The 21,563-nt window shown below is 32.8% G+C and overlaps 1 protein-coding gene across 1 annotated transcript; it reads right to left on the bottom strand.

Annotated features, from left to right (window-relative positions):
* Window positions 1-1,007: 1,007 nt before the first annotated feature.
* Window positions 1,008-21,047, bottom strand: LOC145610354 (cysteine-rich receptor-like protein kinase 8). The gene is made up of 7 exons (XM_081665692.1): window positions 19,822-21,047; window positions 10,114-10,248; window positions 9,896-10,017; window positions 9,022-9,232; window positions 4,813-5,050; window positions 1,714-1,858; window positions 1,008-1,588 (listed from the first exon to the last, which is right to left on the bottom strand). Exons 1-7 carry the CDS (start codon window positions 20,630-20,632, stop codon window positions 1,235-1,237), a joined length of 2,016 nt encoding a protein of 671 aa, XP_081521818.1. The 5' UTR covers window positions 20,633-21,047; the 3' UTR covers window positions 1,008-1,234.
* Between the last annotated feature and the right edge of the window lie 516 nt (window positions 21,048-21,563).

Here is a 21,563-nt window from a genome sequence, read left to right as displayed (position 1 = left end):
GAACCCTTATCCAATGAAATACAATTAGTGATTCGTGGAGACGGATGTACCATGCGCATGGTCCATCCGTTCCATAAAAATTGGCAGAAAGAACATTGTATAGAAATCTAAAGAACATTTAGTTAAAGTGAAAACAACATGTTATAGAATAGCAAAGAACATAACATGCTGTTAAATAATATTTTTTTATTCGCACTTTTATTTGTGACATAATGTTAATTGTTTTCTTTTAATTTAATTTTTAGATTATGGTGGCTGAATAAAGATAATGTTTATTACATTATATTATTGTGTTCTTTATTAATATTATGGATGTAGTTTAGATATATATAAAGAACATAAAACTAGATGTTTTTTGTAAAATAACTATATGTTGTACGTTTTTTTTACAAAATAACTATATGTTCATTACAAGCAAAAATTTTATTGGTTGAAGGCTGCAATTATGAGCTTGCCTTGAATCCTTTGACTGAATTTTTTGGAGCAAGGGACTGGTTTATATGGTTTGAAAATTTTATTGAGGTATTGTCAGTTTTTCCCTAACTAGCAGTTTAGGCTTTTTTTTATTTTTTATTATAATTTTTTTTTTTAATTTGTTTTTTTACGACTATTCGTTGGATTTTCAATTAAAACCATGTCAGCATTAGATCAATTTGGCTGAGTTCAGATTTCTAGCCAATAAGATTTAATTTGGTCAAATTTTGATTAATCCCTTTTGACCTTTGACTTTAACAAAGTACCAAACAAATTTCTTTTAAACTTGGCACTACTTTGAATCAAATGTCCAACATATAATTAGTTAAATACGTTTCAATATGTTTGAATGTGCATGAAAAGACCGAGTAATATTGAAGCAAGGACAAAAAGGTTGTGTAAACTTGATTCTCATTCATTTATTATTACTCCCTAAAGAGATTGATATTGAGTTTAAAACTTAACCGTTCTCTAAAGTTATAGTATTATAAATAGCACATGTAGTCTAGGCCTTCAATTTCAAAGTGTTTGCGCTAAAGGGCATCAATATTATACAAATAATACAGAACACACAATATTTATTCGTTACAAAACAAAGCTTACAAGATACAAACAAATATTGTCGTTAATATAACTACAATATACGAACATTAGACAATACACAATACAGGCCTTGGAAAATATTTACACAAGGGTAAATATTTACACTAGCTTAGAAATCAACTTTTGAATATTTTTCTTCAATAACAGAGTTACGCAATTACCTTGGATGCAACTCAGTAATTGTAACTTGATTTTCAGATAACATAGTTGGCTCATTATTAGCACTGCTTGATGTCGTCGTTGAAGGCTGACTTAACCTCGATACAAGATATGATTCATTACTACTTTGATAAAATGATCGAGGGCATTGAGGTATAGGCATTGTGTCGATGGCAGAATCGGTATTGAGCATGACGACAACTTTGCACATGGTTGGCCTCGCTTCTATGTTCTCTTGCGCGCACCACAAGCCTAAATGAATGGATCTCAATACTTCAGCGCTCGAGTATGAATCTTTCAAAGTTGGGTCCATGAATTCCAAGGGTTTTTCCTCGGTTAAACATCTCCAAGCCTAAGAAAATTGTAGTCATAAAAGAGAATAAATTAGATTTTTGATCTCCCAATTAGCTTGAAACTTAATCAAATACGATCATATGGAGTACCATATATATGATTGATAAAATAACTTATACTCACATATGTTAAGAGGTCTCCATGCGGCAGGAATCCAGCACTAATTTTCTTACCGCAAACAATCTCCAAAACCAACACGCCAAAACTATAAACATCTGATTTTACAGAAAATTGTCCATGCATTGCATATTCTGGAGCCATGTAACCGCTACAATAAACAAATACTTCGCTCAAAGTAAATAAAAGAAAAACAACACAGAACTGTAAATTTCATGTCTTGTACTACCTCCGTTAATATTTAGTTGCAATTTTGGAATATTTTATGTCTCTCGAAAAATATCCCAAAGTTGCAACTAAATGTTAACGAAAGTAGTATATAAAGAGTTGCTTCCTTAAATTGCAACTCTAAAAGGGTTGGTTTCGCAGAGTTGATAAATTTTTATACTTGTATTTAATATAATATGTTTAATCAACCAAAATACGAAAACAAATCCATACATGATTTAGGTTAGACGAACTACCCAACCATCTTAGAATCTTCTATGGGTCAACACGACTCACCTTAGTGAGCTAGATACTTTGAGAGTAGGTGAAGGTAAACCGAATTTTCATTGTCAAAGTGTCCTTCAGAGAAAAGTGTGCTAGTTTGGCTGCTTGGAGATAGGAAGTCTTTTTTTGGTCACTAATTTTTATTTTCTTGTGTTGAATTGAATTTTAATTTAGCTATTCAATAATAATTTAAAAATAAATAAATAAATAAATAAATAAATAAATCTCAATGACTAACAAATCAAATTTGCTTCAAATAATACTGTGAAACATGACACTGCCATTGACAAAGATGTGGAGACCAATCAATTATAAGCTCATTTAAGTTGATCCAAAAAATCCAAACAAAATTTATAATAACTCCTTATTTTGATCATAATTTTCTATAGGAAATTTTGACATTTGCTACCACCTAAAATACCTCGCTTCAGATTTGCTACCTATTAATTTTTTTTTTTTTTTTTTTTTTTTTTTTTTGGCTACCACCTAAATCATAGTTTGTTAAAAACCACTACAACTTGTACTGTCTTACACCGTTAGTATTTCCGTTACCACCACCCAACCACCGTCCAACCACCACTCTTACCCACCCACCACTCCTTCCCACCCATTGCCTAATCCACCGCCACTATTGAACATCAAACTCATTGCAACCACCATCTAACCACCGCCTAGCCACCACTCCTTCCCCACCCACCAGCTGTCCAATCCCTTGCCCGTGACTCCAGCCACCCAAACAACTTCCCTGCTCCTTCCAAGACTCACAATACCACCATCATAACCAGCCACAATTAACCACCACTTCACACAACCGCTCTAACCACCACAACAACCACCAATCAGCAGCAGAACCACATCGAACCACCATCAATTACCAACCCTTTTGCTGCCCCTTTCCCATGTTCCCTCGCATCACCACCAATCGGCACCAACACCCAATCACAGCCACCGCACATAGCAGCAACACTGCCCAAATTCACAACCCCCAACGACAAATTCGCAACCCCAAATTCGAAAATTACAATTATCAATTTCAAGACATTTTCGTTAATTTTTTGACAATTTCAAGTTCAATTTATTTCCATAAAGAATGAAAATCACCGCTAAAACCTTAACCGAAAAATTACTATCACAAAAAAGTAAGGACACGCAAACTGAGACATTGTTTCACACGCACATGAGACATTTGCGTTATTTTTTTGACAATTCTAAGGTTTGGATTCGTGAGAACTAAAATGACTTCCAAAACTTTAGCCAAACAATTTTTGACACGCAAATTGAAACATTAAATGTTTAAAAGGGGTACTATAGTCTTTTACTTAATTATTTTAACTTAGTGAAATAGTTTTTAACGGTGTTAGTCACAGTTTGCAAAAGTCCAAACCACGGGTGTACCGTTGGGAAGGAAAAATTTTAAGAGTGTATCAATAGGAAAAGTCAAAACCACGGGTGTACCAATGAGAATTTCCCTGTATATTACTTCCTCCGTTTTTTTTAGTTGACACCATTTGACTTTTACACTATTCACACAACACGCTCCGACTCGCTTTTGTGGTTTATAGATACGATAAAACATACTCATGTGGGATCTTGTTTGAATCGTCTATATGTATATTTTATTAATATTCACTTTTTATAATTTTATAATATTGATAATTAAAGTTAAAAACATGCGTTGGAAAGCGTGATAATAGAATGATGTCAACTAAAAAAAAAAACAGAGGAAGTATTTAACAGTAGAATTTATTAACATTTTTAAAAAAAATCCCCTCCTTACCATTCACCAACTCAACCAGCTAAAGTAGATGCGTTGAGGCCAGGGACTATGTTCTATACTCTATTACCTTGACCTCAACCCTGACCCTCTTCTCCAATTTACTCTAACCCTCTAATCCGCCCACCACTACCTAGTCTCTCTCTCTCTCTCTCTCTCTCTTCCCTTATACTGCCACACTCTTGCACATTCAGGCTAGTTTAAGGCCAGGGTGGATGTGGGCATGGGTTCCGATGGCTAAGGGTAGGTTTCGGGATGGGTGTGATGATTTCTAAGAAGGTGTGATGGCTAGGATGCTTGGGGTTTTGAAGAGGGTGCAGGCCAATGCTGGTGTAAGGGAAAGGAAAAGGGATGTTTAGTGATTGCCGGTGGGGAAGGGGGTGGTTCTGTAAGACCAACAAGGGATAGTGGTGATCTACTAGCGGGGAAGGGGCGGGAATGGACTGTTGTGGTTGTTTGGGGAAGGGGTTTGGTTGGAACAATGGGGGAAGTGGGTATTTTAACTAAAGAGATAGTTTTTAATAATTTTTTTTAATATTTAACCAATCATAATATGACAAGTGTATTAAACGTGTCACATTTTATTTTGAGCAAATGATCAAATAGGTCGTTTCATTACTTTGGAATAATCCAAAGATCGTTATTAATTTAGAAGACTGATTAAATGTCTTATTATTCTTGTGACAATTTTTCCTAACCATTTTTCATCTTATACAATATAAAATAACTCAAAATATGAAAACTAATAATTTGACTTAAAAGTATGTGAAAAAAGTGTTTTGTGAAAGAAAAAACAAAAGTTTACCTTAACAAAAATAAAAATAAAATAAAAATCTTACTATGTTCCAACAATTCTGGTGGTGGCATTCACACTTTGATCAACTTCGGAGATTCTTGCCAAACCAAAATCAGCAATCTTTGGGTTCATGTTTGCATCAAGTAAAATATTTGCAGACTTAAGATCACGATGGATGATCCTTGGTTGAGAGTCTTGATGAAGGTAAAGTAATCCCCTAGCAATGCCTTTAATAATTTCGTAACGCATACTCCATTTCAACTCTCCTTGCTTCCGTGCCTCTACGAGGTTTGATGTTACATACGGAGTAATTAAAATCAGTAAGGTCAATCAATTTCAAAATTGCCAATTTGCCATAGAGTATTGAAATTTTTAATAGAGGCGTACGTACAATTAATGCTTTATTTATTTTTTTTTTAAAAAAAATAGTTGAAAGAACATATAACTATTTTGTAAAAAGTATATAGCTATTTTGTAAAGAACATGCAACTTTATGCTCTTTTTGTAAATCTAAAGAACTTCTTTAAAAATAATTTTAAAAAATATGTAATATTATGTAATGAACATTCCCTATTTATATTTACCCACTATAATTTAAAGACAAAATTCAAAAAACATTTAACAATAAACAATGAACATATTACAAATAAAAGTACATTACACTAACAATCTATCAAAGAACATGAACATTTACAATAGTTTATCAATATATTTAATAGACATTATTATCTGATATAATAATGAATATATGAAAAGAACATAGTATTAATAATTAGATGTACATAATAAACAAATATGAAGTACATCATGTTTTCTGATAAAGAACATTATTTAACAGTATGTTTATTTCACTCTAGGTATATGTTCATTACATTTTAAGAGAAAATAGTATGTATTTTCACTGTAGCGATATGTTCATTATTACTATTTCTATGACATGTTATTTCCATTTTGTTTTTATTCAAACGTATGTACCATGCAAGCACCTCTACTAATAAGATATTGGAAATTTGGTAGAGCACACACACGATCATGAACCTCATTCTGATAATGTAATACTCGTGTGAACTTTAATATTTATTGTGAATCTAAAATACGTCGTTATTTTGAACATAGTGACCCTAATTTTAATACAGTGACAGTTACTATCATTGACTAGTATATTAAAATTTCATTAAACAAATATAAAGAAGGTATTGTGTCAGTCCAGACTAAAGAAACGTTTCGTCAGTGCGGATTGACAAAATGCGGATTTTTGATATTCTCAATTAGCGGAATGATATCCTTTATTGGCTGGATGATATCTTCTATTGACTAGATTATATCCTTTACTAAGTAGATGATATCTTTTATTGGCTATATGATATCCTTTAATGGCAAGATGATATTTGTACTGGCTAGATGATATCCTTTATTAGGTGGATGATATCCTCTATTGGCTGGATGATATCCTCTACTAACTGGATGATATTCTTTACTAGATGAAGCCCGTGCGATGCACGGGTCGATCTATTTTTTTTTTTTTTTTAAAAATATTCTTCATATTTATGACTTTATGTGATTACATTTGTTATTTTATTAGTTGTATGTAATATATCATTTTCTTCGTATTTGTTTTAAAATAGTAGATAAAATTTCTAATTTCAAAAGATAACATTACGTATTTAATTAATGTAAGTATGTAACCATTAAAATCTCATTGGTTAATTATACTTATGTGGCACTTGAATTATTTATTAGATATAACTATAAATTATAATCCTACGTGGCACGTTAACTAATCTTAGGTGGTATAATTCTATTGTAGTGTTTTAAAAATATTAATGTGGCGCTCTTATAATTTTTTAAAAATAAAAATCCTACGTGGCGCTCTAAAATCTCGGGAAAAAACTCCCCTTTATATATATATATATATATATATATTAGATTGGATATATGATATCTTGTATTAATTGGCTATATGATATCCTCTATTGGCTGAATGATAAACTCTATTAGGTGGATATCATCCAATAAACTAATAAAGGATATCATCCAGCTTACAAATGATATCATATAGCCAATAAAAGATATAATCTAGGCAATAGATGATATCATCCAGCTTATAGATGATATCATAGAACCAATAGAGGATATCATCCAAAGTATAGATAATATCATGAAACCTATATAATAGAACATATCATTGCACTAATAGAGGATATCATGAAACTAATACAAGATATCATATGGACAATGGATGAAGGATAGCATCCAACTTATTATAGATGATATAGTCAAGAAAATAGAATTTATTTTATAAATATAATTAAAAGGTTAACAATGGTGGAATCACCATTAAAGGTCCCATACTAAGCTCATGGGTATAACATAACATGCTCATTTTTCAACCAAAATACATGCATTTGTTATCAAAACGCTCACAATTCAACATACAATCATATAGAACAATCGATTTCGACAATTATACATCACACAAGAAAGCTCCAAATCGATTTTTCGCCTATTTTCGAAAAATTCGAGAATCTCAATCAATTATCAAGCCAATTCAAGCATAAATCATGAACAAATATAATCAATATTTTTTTTCACTTTCCTTACCATCCTCTTCAAAATTTCAATTCAAGCATGAATTATGAACAAATAAAATAAAGTAATTTAGCAGGAAGTTGAGGAGAAAGAAAATAGGGGTGGATTAAAGGTGAGGGAGGAGAGAGAAAGTGAAATAGGATTGAGTGGGAGTATTGTTGGTGGTGGTAAGTAAAAAATAAGGGTGTGAGAAGTTTGTAATATCTTACAAAAAATAATAGATTTACTGACAAACTATTTGGTCAGGCTGGACTGACCCAATAGTTTGTGAAAAATATAAATTAACCTCTTATGACCTTCATAATAACACAATGGTATTTATTTTAACATAGTGACCTTTTTTTCTATTAATAAAACGACTACAGTGTCTCTAATATTAGTAGGCCACAATAAATTAATTTTTTTTTTTTAAATCATAAATTAATGTTAATTAACCAATAAGAGTTTGTACCGATTGGAACGTTATGTAAACACAGGGTTTTGATAAAATTAGGTCTATAATTGCATCCATTGTAAAGCTGCTTTAAGTAATCTAAAATTACCCCAAAATAAATAAATAAAACCAAATTTCCGGAAAATAAATATATTATTATCCTTCTACAAACTTATTACATTATATTTTTTTACATTAATTAAACTGGTTATACATTACGAAGTATAATTTTTGCAAAATAAAACTATTAATAATTAAGTTGTTGTTGGTATATTATTGGAATTTCAAGCTCTTTCTATTTTTACGAATACATAATTGTTCAGGGGTGGAACCAAAATGATGATCATGGGCCAACCCTAAGCATCTCAGTTAATCAGAGCACAAGAGAGTAAGAGAAATAGAAGGAATAAAGAAAGTGGGAGAGAGAGTCATACAATGTGACTTGGTATTTATAATACTTTGTAATGTTCTTACTCGTACAATTTATTTGTTAACAATTTTCTTTTGTAAAAAGTTTAATACCTAGTGTTAGAAATTGAATTTGCATGGTTGAATATTTTTATGAATCACAATATAAATTTTTAATATAGGTTGATGACTTGAAATGAGACTCTATTTTTTTTTTTTTTTTTTTTTTAATATAAGTTGATGATATGGAATATTAAACATTAAATAAAAAAGAACGCCATGTAGTACAAGAACATTTTTATGAAATTTGTTTTACTCTATAGTATACATTTTAAGTTTTACATCTGTTTTTATTTTATTTATTTATTAATTTATTTTTTTGTATGAAATTTGATGTTTTTAGTCATTATGCTCAATAATAAAGTTAAAGTACAATTTTGAAGAAATTTTTTTAAAAAATTTCTAATTTATTTGCTAAATTAGGGCCCCAATTAATATTTTTGCCCATAGGCCATAGGCCACCATAATACTAGGAACGGCCCTGTAGGCTTGGGCTAGTGTACTTTTATTAACTTGCATGGTTTATTGGTATATTGAAGGCTTTTTATATAAAGTAATGAGTTGAGTCATTATATATCCCATACAGTAGTAAATAACATTTCTAACAACATATTCATGATAAAATATGGGGAATTTATTGCATTAAATAAAACTATATTCAATGTTAATACTCTGTGTATTTTGATAGTGAAAATAGTCTATTGTATCAATTATCTGGGACCGATGGAGTATTATAAGATTAGAGTTTGTTACGGAACATACCAAATAGAAAGTAGTCGAGGCTTTTGTTTGGAACAAATTCAAACACGAGTGACTTCTCTTCTCCTGCTAAGCAAAATCCCAATAGCTTAACCAAATTTCTATGTTGAAGATTGGCTATTAATACAACCTCATTCTTGAATTCTTCTGCTCCTTGGCTAGATACCTTTGATAGTCTTTTAACTGCTATCTCTTGTCCATTTGCCAAAGTTCCCTATGATACGAAGAAATTCTATTACGAGGTTACGAAAAATAAATTAACTTAAGTAAATATTACAATTATTATTATTACTCTACAAAATTCTTATATTTAATTGGCCATACGGTATATGAGTTTATTTCGTTTGGGTGTTATAGGGGTTACTTGGTCAATGTTACAGGAGTTATTATTTTTTGTCAGCATTATAAGTGTTATTCTATCAATGCTATAAGGGTTACCCAATCAACACAACAAGCGCTACTCGATCAATGTTTAACAGCCACTTAGCTTACAACGGCCATATAATGTGGTCAGCCGCATACAAAATCGCCCATTTTTGCTTGAACAATAACAATACTACAAACTTACTATATTTGCAAGTGATCCATTTGAATAGAAACTAACAGAGTATCTTCGTTCAAGCTACTATATATTGTTTTTTGGTATTCCATCCGTTTCACCCTTTGACCTAATCCGGATTCAGGGATTAGTTCTAGGTGGTTAGGTTTCAATCCCCTCCCGATAGTTGTTGCGGGAGATCGAACATGAGTCCTCTCTACCAAGTGTAGTCTCAATCACCACTACATAAACATCAAATTGGTAGCTACTATATATTGTGAATACGTGATAGCTAATTCAATATTCGAATTCGTAGGAGGATCTTGACCCATTGGTTACCTTATAAACAGTGCCAAATCCGCCTTGGCCAAGCTTGTTGTCATCAGAAAAGTTGTTCGTGGCAGCTTCGAGTGTTTTCAAATCGAACATCAATGACTCCGCAGTTATCAAATCATCAAGCACTATATATAGCAACATGTGAGACATTTGCTAACTTCATTGTATATATTATTCAAAGTTAAATAGAAATTCACACTGTATATGATTTGGATAAATACCATTTTTAACGTCTGGAGAAGGGTACTTTTTTGCTTTCTTTCGAAAGGCACAAATGCCTGTTATTAACAATCCCATAACCGCTAACAGCACAATGGTCGCCACAGCTATTTTCTTTGCAGTCGCCTTCTTCTTTCCTGAAGAATTATATAGTGGTTTAATTATCTAAATGTCATTGAAAGTGTAGGTATCCTATCCTTTACCTTAAAATTTTCGAAAATTGTGAAAGACTTGATAATTAAGTAAATTTTTTTAATTGTCCAGCGTTCCTTTGGAATATGACTAAGATATTATTTGGAATGTGACTAATATATTATTCTAATGATAAACATGCAATAAGTCTTGTGTAAGGTAAGTGTACGTTAATTTTATTGTAATATAAAGCGAGTCTAAGGGCCTGTTTACATTTACTTAATTTCAGTTCAGTTCAGTTCAGTTCAGTTCCAATCAGTTCAGTTCAGTTCAGTTCCAATCAGTTCAGTTCAGTTCAGTTCAGTTCCAATCAGTTCAGTTCAGTTCAGTTCAGTTCAGCTCTTAATTTCCCTCTCATATAAAATATTTATTTCAGCTCAATTCAGTTCAGTTCAGTTCCAATCAGTTCAGTTCAGTTCAGTTCCAATCAGTTCAGTTCAGTTCAGTTCAGTTCCAATCAGTTCAGTTCAGTTCAGTTCAGCTCAGTTCAGTAAATATGAACAGGCCCTAAGGGTAACTTTAATTGTTTTTGTGGTAACTTTAAACACTAGGGAACTTTTAGAACATATCCGTAATAATTGGTTCATTTTCACATTATAATATGGACACAATTAGTCTTATAATATTTACAATGCAAATATATATAATTTTTGATAATTTTAATCCAACATAAACAAATATTTTTCAAGAAACCAAAAAATAATGATAATGAGTTAAAACTAAAAATTTGGTAAATAAAAAAATGTTGACAATTCTACTTTAAGTAAAATAATGGATTTTTTGCCAGAAACTACTTAATTAAATAAATTTTGTAAGAAACTACCTAAAAAAAATATATTGTAAAAAACTAACTTATAAAATGTATAATGTTGTAAGATACAACATTTGGCCGAATTCTACCGTTGGCCTAATTATACGACATTGACCCGCATCAAAATACCCCAAAACCACCATAGGGGTTTGTTTTTAAGGGAGTAAGGTATTTTGGGGTGGTTGGGGTTTTTTTCAAGTTAGGTAGTTTCTTGATTCGAAATGGTGGTTTTTAGGGTCAGAGGTGGTGGTTACGGGGTTAAAGTGTGGTTTCGGCATGGTGAAGGTAATTTTAAGCAAGTAGTTTTAGATATGGGGAAGAAAGATAGAGGTTATTTCGGGGGTATTTTTAGGTGGGTCAATGGTGGAAATCCGGCAAAGCTAATATTTTATAATATTTTACCCTTTATTTGGTAATTTTTTGCAACAATATTTTATCTTTTATCAGCTAGTTTCTTACAACATCTTTTAATTAGGTAGTTTTTCACATAATCTGAGTTTTATTAGGTATTTCTGATAAAAAAAAATCCTATAAAATTTATTCCTTCGAAAAAATGTCAATTATGAACTATATATATAATCATTAAAATATTACAATTGTTATATTTCAAATGATCAATATAAAATATTCATGTCCCTTTAACTTTAAAATTTACAAGAAATATGAATCAAGTAATGATTTAAGTAAGAGAAGGTTTTGGGTAGAACGGACTCATGTGAGACCGGGCTCAGCAACAAAAATCGATAATATTGTCTTATTTCTTGAAAAAAATTATCTTATTCCTGACTAAAATAGTTTTTTTTCCGATAAAAAATATGTTATTCCTGACTAAATTAGTCTTATTTCTGATAAAAAATTATCTTATTCCTAACTAAAATAGTCTTATTTCTGATAAAAATTATCTTATTCCTGACTAAAAATTTATAATTCCTGACAAATATTAAACCAATTAATATTTATCTAATACCTGACCATACTAATCTAAAACCTGACAATGAACGTCCAATACCTTGCCCATCTGATTCAATTCACACCGCATATTGTCAGTGTTCTATTCATCCCCTTGTTCTCCAGTGATGTATGTATGTGTTTCTGTGGATTTGACACTATTCTATTCCGGTGTAGAAGGCGGCTAATGGACCTAAATACGCTCCAGAAATCGTCTTCGAAATCGTCGGCGTCATGCCGTCAACAGAAGACGCCATTGAAATTGAGGTCTCTGAAGTTTTATATGGGCTGATGAAGCAATCTCAAGCCCCATCGAAGCAAGAGGTGGGATAATAATTAAATGTTTTAGCTAAATTGGATTCTAGATCTGTTCATGATTCTAAATCAATGGAATTTGTGATGAATTCTCCCTCTTTTTCGGACCAAATTGATGGAATTTGGGATGAATTTCTCCCAAATTCGAAACAGGACAGAGATAATGAAAGTTTCGAAGGTGCGTAAATGAATCGACCCAAAGGTTGAGGATGAAGAACCAGCATTGTTATCAAGTCCGGACTCACGTGAGTCCGTTCTACACAAAAGTTTTACTTTAAGTAAATATGCCAATAGTTTTCAAGTACAGTGTTGAAACTTGAAAGAAATGGTGTAATAATGGACAAAACTAGCGACGTACGTAGTGATAGTATACATGAGGAACACGATAAATTATTTTTATGCAATTTGTTAAGTATTATTGGGTGGAGAAGGTATTGTGTCTGTCTAGACTAACGAAATATTTTGTCAATCCGGACCGACAAAATGCGGATTTTTGATATCCTTAATTAGTGAGATGATATCCTCTATTAGCGGGATGCACTACTAAAATTCGGCCATTTTGCGACCGTTTTTCTACGACCGTCATGGAAACGGTCGCAAAAAATGATATTTGCGATCGATTTTCACACAGTCGCACATTTGCGACCGTTTTTAAAGCGCTCGCAAATTTGCGACCATTTTTGGGTTATAAAACGATCGCAAAGGTATTTTAATATATTTTAAAAATAAAATACATATAAAAAATAATTCAAAATTAAATTAATTTGGTTGCGACCGTTTGTAGCGGTCGCAAAATGCAACAATTACGACCGTTTCTTAAACGGTCGCAAAATTACAACCGCTATTACCGGTCGCAAAGGTGCTTTTTTTATTTATTTAAAAAAAGGTATAAAAAAGGTCCACTCCTAACCCTAATCAGTTGATAGCCGCTCACTCTTTCTTTCCTCTCTCTCTCCTCACGCCTCTCTCCTCTCTCTTTCCTCCTCTCTTCTTCTTCTCTTTCCTATATCCTTTTCCTGATCTGTTTCCTCTTCTCCTTCTTCTCTTCGTCTTATCCCCGATCTCTTTCCTCTTTTCCTTCTTCTTATTCTTATGTGTTTATGCTTCATTAAACGGCGTTTGCATCACCATTTCCTCCATATTTGTTCTCTTTTTCTACATTTTTTTTCTTTATTTTCGATTTCGAATTTTTGCAACAAACAATTTGGGTGTTCGGATTTTCGTTTACAACTGAATAATTTTGGTGTTCATGGTCGAATTCGAGCAAGAAAATTTCAGATCTGGAGTTTTCATGGTCGAATTTGACCATATAAACCCAAAGAGGATGAAATATTTGTTAAGGTATGTTGATTTTTTTGGAAATTTTGGGTTTTTTTTTTCGAATTTCCATGTTTGGTTTTGTTTGATTTTCGTTAATTTTAGTTATCATTCATTTTTATGATTTTTATTTTGCTTTTGTTTGAATCGATAGTTTAGAATGCTTTTCGTTAGTTTTTGTTTGATTTATAATGATTAAGTTTTGTTCATTTTGGTTTTGATGTTCATGATAAATTTGTTTAATTTTTGTGATTTTGATTCATTCGTTTTTTTTATTAAATTCGTTAATTTGATATTCATATGAATTTTTGGTTTTATGTTTAATTTTACAATTTTGTAGGTTTAGTTTTGTGGGTCTTTTTTTGTTATATATTTATTTTTGTGGGTAAAAATTAGGGTGGCTGGTGGCTGGTGCCTGGTGGTGGTGGGTGAAGGATGTTTAAGGCGTGCGGTGGTGGTGGGTGGAGTTAGTTCGTTTGGGTAGGAATTTTCGGTGGGGGCTGGGTAGAATATGCAGACAGTTAGTGGTGGTGGGTGGAGTTCGCTTGGGTGGGACCTAACGGTGGTGGAGTTGGTTTGGGGGGGAGTGGTGGTGACGCTGCTGCCTGAGAAGTACAGGCAGTGATCCACTTTTTTTTTGTTTTTTTTTAAAACGATTAGCGACCGCCATAAGCCGTCGCTAAATTCAAGATTTGCGACCGGTACATATGGCAGTCGCAATTATGAATATTTGCGACCGTTTATAGGTTGGTCGTTGAAAATAGTAAAAACGGTCGCAAAAAATCTGCGACCGTCAAACGGTCGCAAAATTGTTTTTTGCGACCACGAGAATAACGACCACCATGTTACGTCCGTTGACGGACGCAATTATGTTTTGCGACCGTTTTTGCTATTTTCAGCGACCGTTTGAGGAGGTCGCAATTTGGCCGAATTTTAGTAGTGATGATATCCTGGATGATATCTTTTATTGGATATATGATATCCTTTATTGACAGGATGATATTTCAATTGGTGGATGATATCCTCTATTGGTTGGATGATATTCTCTATTGGCTGGATGATATCCTCTACTAACTGGATGATATCTTTTATTGGCTATATGATATCCTCTATTGGTTGGATGCACTACTAGAAAACATGTTATTTCCGACGAAACGGTTCCGACGGACACTAAAATCTGTCGGAAAGTACGAAATTTCTGACGGATTCGATTTCCATTATTTCCGACAGAATTTTAACGCATGGGAAATTTTCGACGGAATTTTAATCCGTCAGAAATCTCTTTATTTTTGACGGGAAATCCGTCGAAAATATTATATTTTACGACGGATATAAAATTCCGTCGGAAATTTTTCCGACGGATTTTAATTCCTTTCCGATGCGATTTCCGACGGATTTTAATTTTATGACGGATATAAAATTCCGTCGGAAATTTTTCCGACGGATTTTAATTTCTTTCTGACGGAATTTCCGACGGATTTTAATTCCTTTCCGACGGAATTTTAGTTAAAAAAAAAAAAAACTAAACCCTAATTAAAACGGCTCACCCCCACCTACCCCTCTTACATTTCTCCGCCTCTCTCTTCTTTCTTCCTCTCATCTTCTCTTTCTCTCTCCTCTCCTCTTCCCTTTTTCTCTCCTCTCATCTCCTCTTCCATCTTCTCTTCTCTTCTCTTCTCTTCTCTTCTTCTTTTCGTTCTCTAACGGTAATGGTTGTTTATGGTCATGGTTTAAAACAAATTAATGGGTTTTAAGGTCAAATTCGACCACGAAAATGCTAGATCTAGATTTTTCATGGTCGAATTTGGCCTTATTAAACCAAGTTTGATGTGAAATTCGAAGCTTAAATTTTTTTATTTTTGTTTTTGATTTTTAATTTAATTTATGGGCTGTGTTGGTTGGTTTGACCGTGTTGATGGTTTTAGGTGGGTGGGTTTGGGTGCAAGTTCGGTCAGGGTTTGGGTGTTTTAGGGTGCTGGATTTGGGATTGGGATAAGGGTTCGTTCAAGGTTTTGGTGGATCTGGGTTTGGTGGGGTTTTGGATATGAATTCCATGGATCTGGTTTTAATGGGATTTTGGATAAGGGTTCAGTCGATCTTTGGGTGGATATGTGTCTGGTGGGGTGGTGGTTGTGGTGGGCGGTGCAGATTTTTGGGTTGTGGTGGTGGATGGGATGTGCTGATTTGTGGGTTAGGTGGGGTGGTGGTGGTGTGACGGGTGACGCTGGGTTTATTGTTGTGTCTCATGGCTCAGGTTGGTTTAAATTGGAGGTGATGATTCGCCGTGCCGGTGGTGGCACGACGTATTTTTTTTTTTATTTCGCAAAAGAATTTTCCGACGGAAATTCCGTCGGAGATTTCTAATGGAAGTGTATCCGTCGGAAATTTACAATGGACTTTTCTGGTACCGAAAAAACCTCTTTTAACAGAAATTTCGTCGGAAAAATTTTTCCGACGGAAAAGTTTAATTTTCCTACAAACACGTTTTCGACAGCAGTTCTGACGGAAAAGTGTTTTTCGACGGATTTCAAGGTGTTTCCGACGGAAATGACCTGTTTTCTAGTAGTGATGATATCTTTTATTAGTTAGATATCATCCAACAAACTAATAGAGGATATCATCCAGCCTACAAATGATATTATATAGCTATTAGAGGATATATATCATCCAGCCTACAAATGATATTATATAGCTATTAGAGGATATATATCATCCAGCCTATAAATGATATAATCTAGGCAATTGATGATATCATCTTATATCATAGAACCAATAGAGGATATCATTCAAACTATAAATAAAATTATGAAACCTATATAATAGATGACGATATCATTGAACTAATAGAGGATATCATGGAACTAATACAGGATATCATTTGGACAATGAATGATATCATCCAACTTATAGAGGATATCATCGATATAATCAAGAATATAGAACTTATTGTTTGATAAAAATAATTAAAAGGTCAGCAATGGTGGAATCACCATTGGAGATCCCGTCCTAAGCTCATGGGTATAACATAACCTGCTCATTTCTCAACCAAAATACATGCATTTGTTATCAAAACGCTCACAATTCAACATACAATCATATAGAAGAATCAATTTCAACAATCATACATCACACAAGAAAGCCCCAAAGCGATTTTTTGGGCTATTTCGAAAAATCCAAAAATCTCAATCAATTATCAAGCCCATTTAAGTATAAATCATGGACAAACATAATCAACAATATTTATTTTCACTATCCTTACCATCCTCTTTAATTCAAGCATGAATTATGAACAAATAAAAATTAGTAATTTAGCAGAAAGTTGAGGAGGGAGAAAATAGGGGTGAGTTAAAGGTGAGGGAGGAGAGAGAAAGTGAAGTAGGATTGAGTGGGAGTATTGTTGGTGGTGGTGGGTGGAAATGAGGGTGTAAGAAGTTTGTAATGTCGCACAAAAAACAATAGCTGGACTAACAAACTAAGTGGTCAGGCTGGATTGACTCAATAGTTTTTGTATACTCCCTCCGTTTCAAGTTACTTGCAACAAAGGAGGGAATTGCGGACTTGTAGGCAAAAGATCATAAGCTTGATTATTGAAAAATTAGGGATACACTTAAGTGTTGATCCAACCCAAAACCAACACCTAGCACCACCACCAACACCTTGCACCACCACTAGTCCACCACCGAGCACCACGAAACCATCCACCACCATGAAACTAGCAAACACTAAACCCACTACAACCCACCACCACCCACAACCCTAAACCGACCCACGAATCCGCCACCACCCACGAATCCAGCAAACACCGAACCCACTACAACCCACCACCAACCATTACAACCGACGAATCCTAAACCCAGAATCCAAAATCCGCCACCACGAATTCATAACCCATCATCTTCACGAATCCACTACCCATCACGATCCACGAATCTGCCACCACCCACGAATCCATAACCCATCACCACCCACGAACCCAAAATTCGAACCCCAAAACCCATGAACTCAGATATTGAACACCAAAACCCACAACCCAGATTTCGAACCCAAAACCCACAAGCGAGGGGACAACCGACAGCGACGTGACTTCCGGCGAGGTGTTGCGGTCGAATTGAGGGTAGATCAGTGAAGAAAGAGAGAGAAATTTTGGGTATGGTGGTGGTGGTGGTAGTGGTGGTGATGCTATTGGTGGTGGTTGGCAATTGAAAGTGATGATGAATTTAATTGGGAGGGAATGATTTTGGTGGAAATGATTACGTTAATCAATTTAGAGTTTAAGTTAATGAAATAAAATAAGGAGTTTAATTAAGGTGTTTAAAAACTAAAGTAAGGGTAATTTTATAAAATCACACTAAAAACTTAATATAAAAGGGAAAAAAAAAACTTGTTGCAAGTAATGTGAAACGACCATTTTTTGTAATTGTTGATAGTAACTTGAAACGGAGGGAGTAACTAATTTATATGAATTAACGTGGAAATTGTAACTAATGATGGGGAATAAATGGACGAAGAGAAATGGAAATAAAGGAATGAAAAGTAAAAGAAAGTAATCCTTATCCATTGTGTTTGGCTCAAAAGTTAAAATTCGATTTGATGGAAAAGTAAAGTAGTGATGAGTACTGATGACTTGATGAGTGATGACGGATGAGAAGCCCATTTCATAAAATTTTTACTTTCTTCCCTTCTTTTAAATTTGCGAGGAAAGAGAAAAACAATAATGGGTTGCATATTCATTTATTAAAGAAAAGTACATTAAAAAAAAAGCTATATTATTAATAATATTTTAAATAGCTATTTTAACTTGTAACTATATCAAAGTTTTAAGTTTTTTCAAAAAAAAAAAAAAAAAAAAAACATAGTTTTTTAGTAATATGTTAGGATTTTTTATTTTCTAAGTCTATTATAATTCTTGGTTATATTTTGCTAGCCTATAAATACATTATTATGCTAATAAAAGGTAGAATTAGAGTTTGATGTAAGGTTTGTTTTTCTTATTATTACTCAATAAATCCACGTCATCAATTCATACACTATCTATTATTTTTTTAGTTGGCACATTTTTACTTTGTACATTATTCGCATAACTTTCTTTGACTTGAAAATATGATTTATTGTCAGGAAAATACATAGGTCATAAATTCGTATTAATATTTATTTTTTGAAAATCAAATTTTTAGTCTTTGCTGATATGCAATGAAAGATATGCACATTTAAAATATATATGCGTTGCCGCGTTGCCAAACAATGCTTGGATTACAAAGGGAAAGACCCCTAATTCAGACGACATTGCGAGTCTTCCATTAAAACTTGCAGCAAGTTCTTGGAGGAAAAATGAGAAGCTGAAGACGAGGGGCGATCAGGTTTGTTGTCCCAAACCTTCCTGATTCATGGTCACCTCCTAATCAGGCGTGGGTTAAAATAAAAGTTGATGGAGTAATATTTAATTTCGTCATGTCATCTTTCAACTATGAGCATATTCTAATAAAAATGTCTATTATGAGATTCAAACTCACAACTACAATAATATGCATTAGGTGTCTTACCACTCATCCATATATTAATCATGTTTTCAATACTCGGCTCATAAATATTAAGTATATGGATTGGATGGAGATCTGAACATTTAATAACTGCAATTCCTAAAAAAAAAAAAAAATCGATCCAATTATTTGCTAATTATGATAATCGAGATAATACATACAAGCAAGAAAAATTAGCTATCGTAATAAATTTTAGCTATTTAATTATTTTGATATTAATTATGTCTTTATTTTCATCATTTTATAAATTATATACAAAGGATATGTCTATAATTTTTGTACAAGAACATGTTTATATAATTAGTCAATAGTTGTTTCATAAATAATTATTCAAAGGTTTAATGGGAAACTATTATAAATTATAAACAAATATTGAATAAATAAATAATAAAGAATAAACGTATTTATTCCTTACAAGTGGTAAGAAAAATAATCCGGAGCATCGCTCGGGCTACGCACTAGTTATTACATTAAATTCAAACTATTACATTAAAAATCGTGATTAAATTAATTATGTCAATTATGTTGAAATGGATCGATAGATAGTGGTAATATAAAAAATTTTCTAAAGCAAAACTTAATTTACATACCTGGAATAATTGTTGCAGCATCTGTAGGAGAAGGCGCTATGCTTGATATTGGTGAGCTTGATGGCGGCTTCAATTTTGTTAAGTTAAAAAATTCATATAATTCATACCTTAGATTACAACTAGGCGTTAGCACAATTCCCCCTCGACGCAAAAGGCTACTAAAAAGGGTTTTAGCTACACCGAAGCACTCGGTACAATCTTCCCTTGTCAAGTTTGGAGTACATTGAGCCAAAGCGTACAAATTCTGATTTAACGGTGAAAACCATGCCTTTGTAGTAGCAAACTTGTTACCGGACTTGACCGAAGCTGCCTTAGACGTTACGATTCTCAACGTGTCGTTGAGCAACTTAGTCCAATCTTCGACATGATCCGTGATAAAATCGTTGTTTTGAAGCCCTGTGTTGGGTTCTAGTTGTAGGAGATTAAAAAAAGAATAGTTTGAAAAACGAAGGATGCAATTTTCCATCCAAATTATTCCTTCCCAAGTTTGACACACCCTTTTTAACAATTCGCCAGCCTTGTTAACACATTCTTTACAATCATCGCGATCAAGGTCACCTCGGCACAAGGCAAGGCCATAAGCAGGTTCTTCATTTTCTAAGCCTTGCTTTTTTGTAACAAAACCATCATTGGCGGTAGATATTTCGGAGGCCAAATTAGAAAGCAGTTGGTTGCGATTGTTGTCAAACAAGCCTTGAAGAAGGTAACTTCTTGACGAGTCATGGGAACAATTAAATTCTGAGTAATCTAGGTAACGCGAATTTGAGACATTAATTTGCAAAAACACTAGTATTAAGATGATGGGCACCATAATGATTTTTTATAAACACACTAATTAGTGATTACCCATTTTGTGTTTTTAGTTTTCGGCTTGTTTGACATTAGAACATTTATCTTAATATTTTAACATTCATAATGGAATGTGGCTAAGCTACTTTTTAAAGTCACTACCCTACTGAAAAAGGAGTTACTTCTTCACTTTTAAAAGAAAAGTGTCTCCACCATAAATATGCTATCTTCCGAGTTCATACAATGCATAGTCCGTACAATGATTATCTAAATTTGTCAAAATAAAAAAAAACAATAAACAATAAAAAATAAAAACCCTCCCACCACATGATTCCAATCTACTATCTCACTTTCACAATACTTTAAACACATTTTTTTTTCAACAGTGATTAAAAATTGCTTTTTAACCGGTCTTTTTAGGAAAAGGACTAAGTACTGACTTTAATGTATCTCTCTTTCTACTATACTAAATAATGGGTCAATCCTATCTATTTCACTATTGGATTTATCAATGGGTCTTAATTAGCAACATACTTATGCAGCTAGAATAGCTCCAACAAGGGGAGACCTAAAATGCGCAGCCCAAATCAAATAATTCAGACGACATACTCGCTCAAATCAATACCACACTCTATCAAATGAACATTTAGTTAATATAGACATGAAAAAAATGAACTTTTAATACTAAAAAATGTTATTAAAAAATGATCATTTATTAAAAATGAACGTCGTTATCATATAATCATATATTTGCTAACCACGGCCTTAAAATGAACACATAAAAAAATAAAAATAAATAAAATAAATAACACGTAAAAAAATTAACACGAAAAAAAATGAACATATAAAAAAAGTTAACATGTAAAAAATGACCAATTAGTAATAAAAAGTGAACATGTCAAAAAAAGAAATGAATATTTAATGTATTAGAAATGAACATTTATCATACAACC

Source organism: Chenopodium album, chromosome 24 (assembly GCF_948465745.1).
Source record: "Chenopodium album chromosome 24, dcCheAlbu1.1, whole genome shotgun sequence".
NCBI classification, from domain to species: domain Eukaryota; kingdom Viridiplantae; phylum Streptophyta; class Magnoliopsida; order Caryophyllales; family Amaranthaceae; genus Chenopodium; species Chenopodium album.
This window is presented reverse-complemented; position numbering and strand designations above follow the sequence as displayed.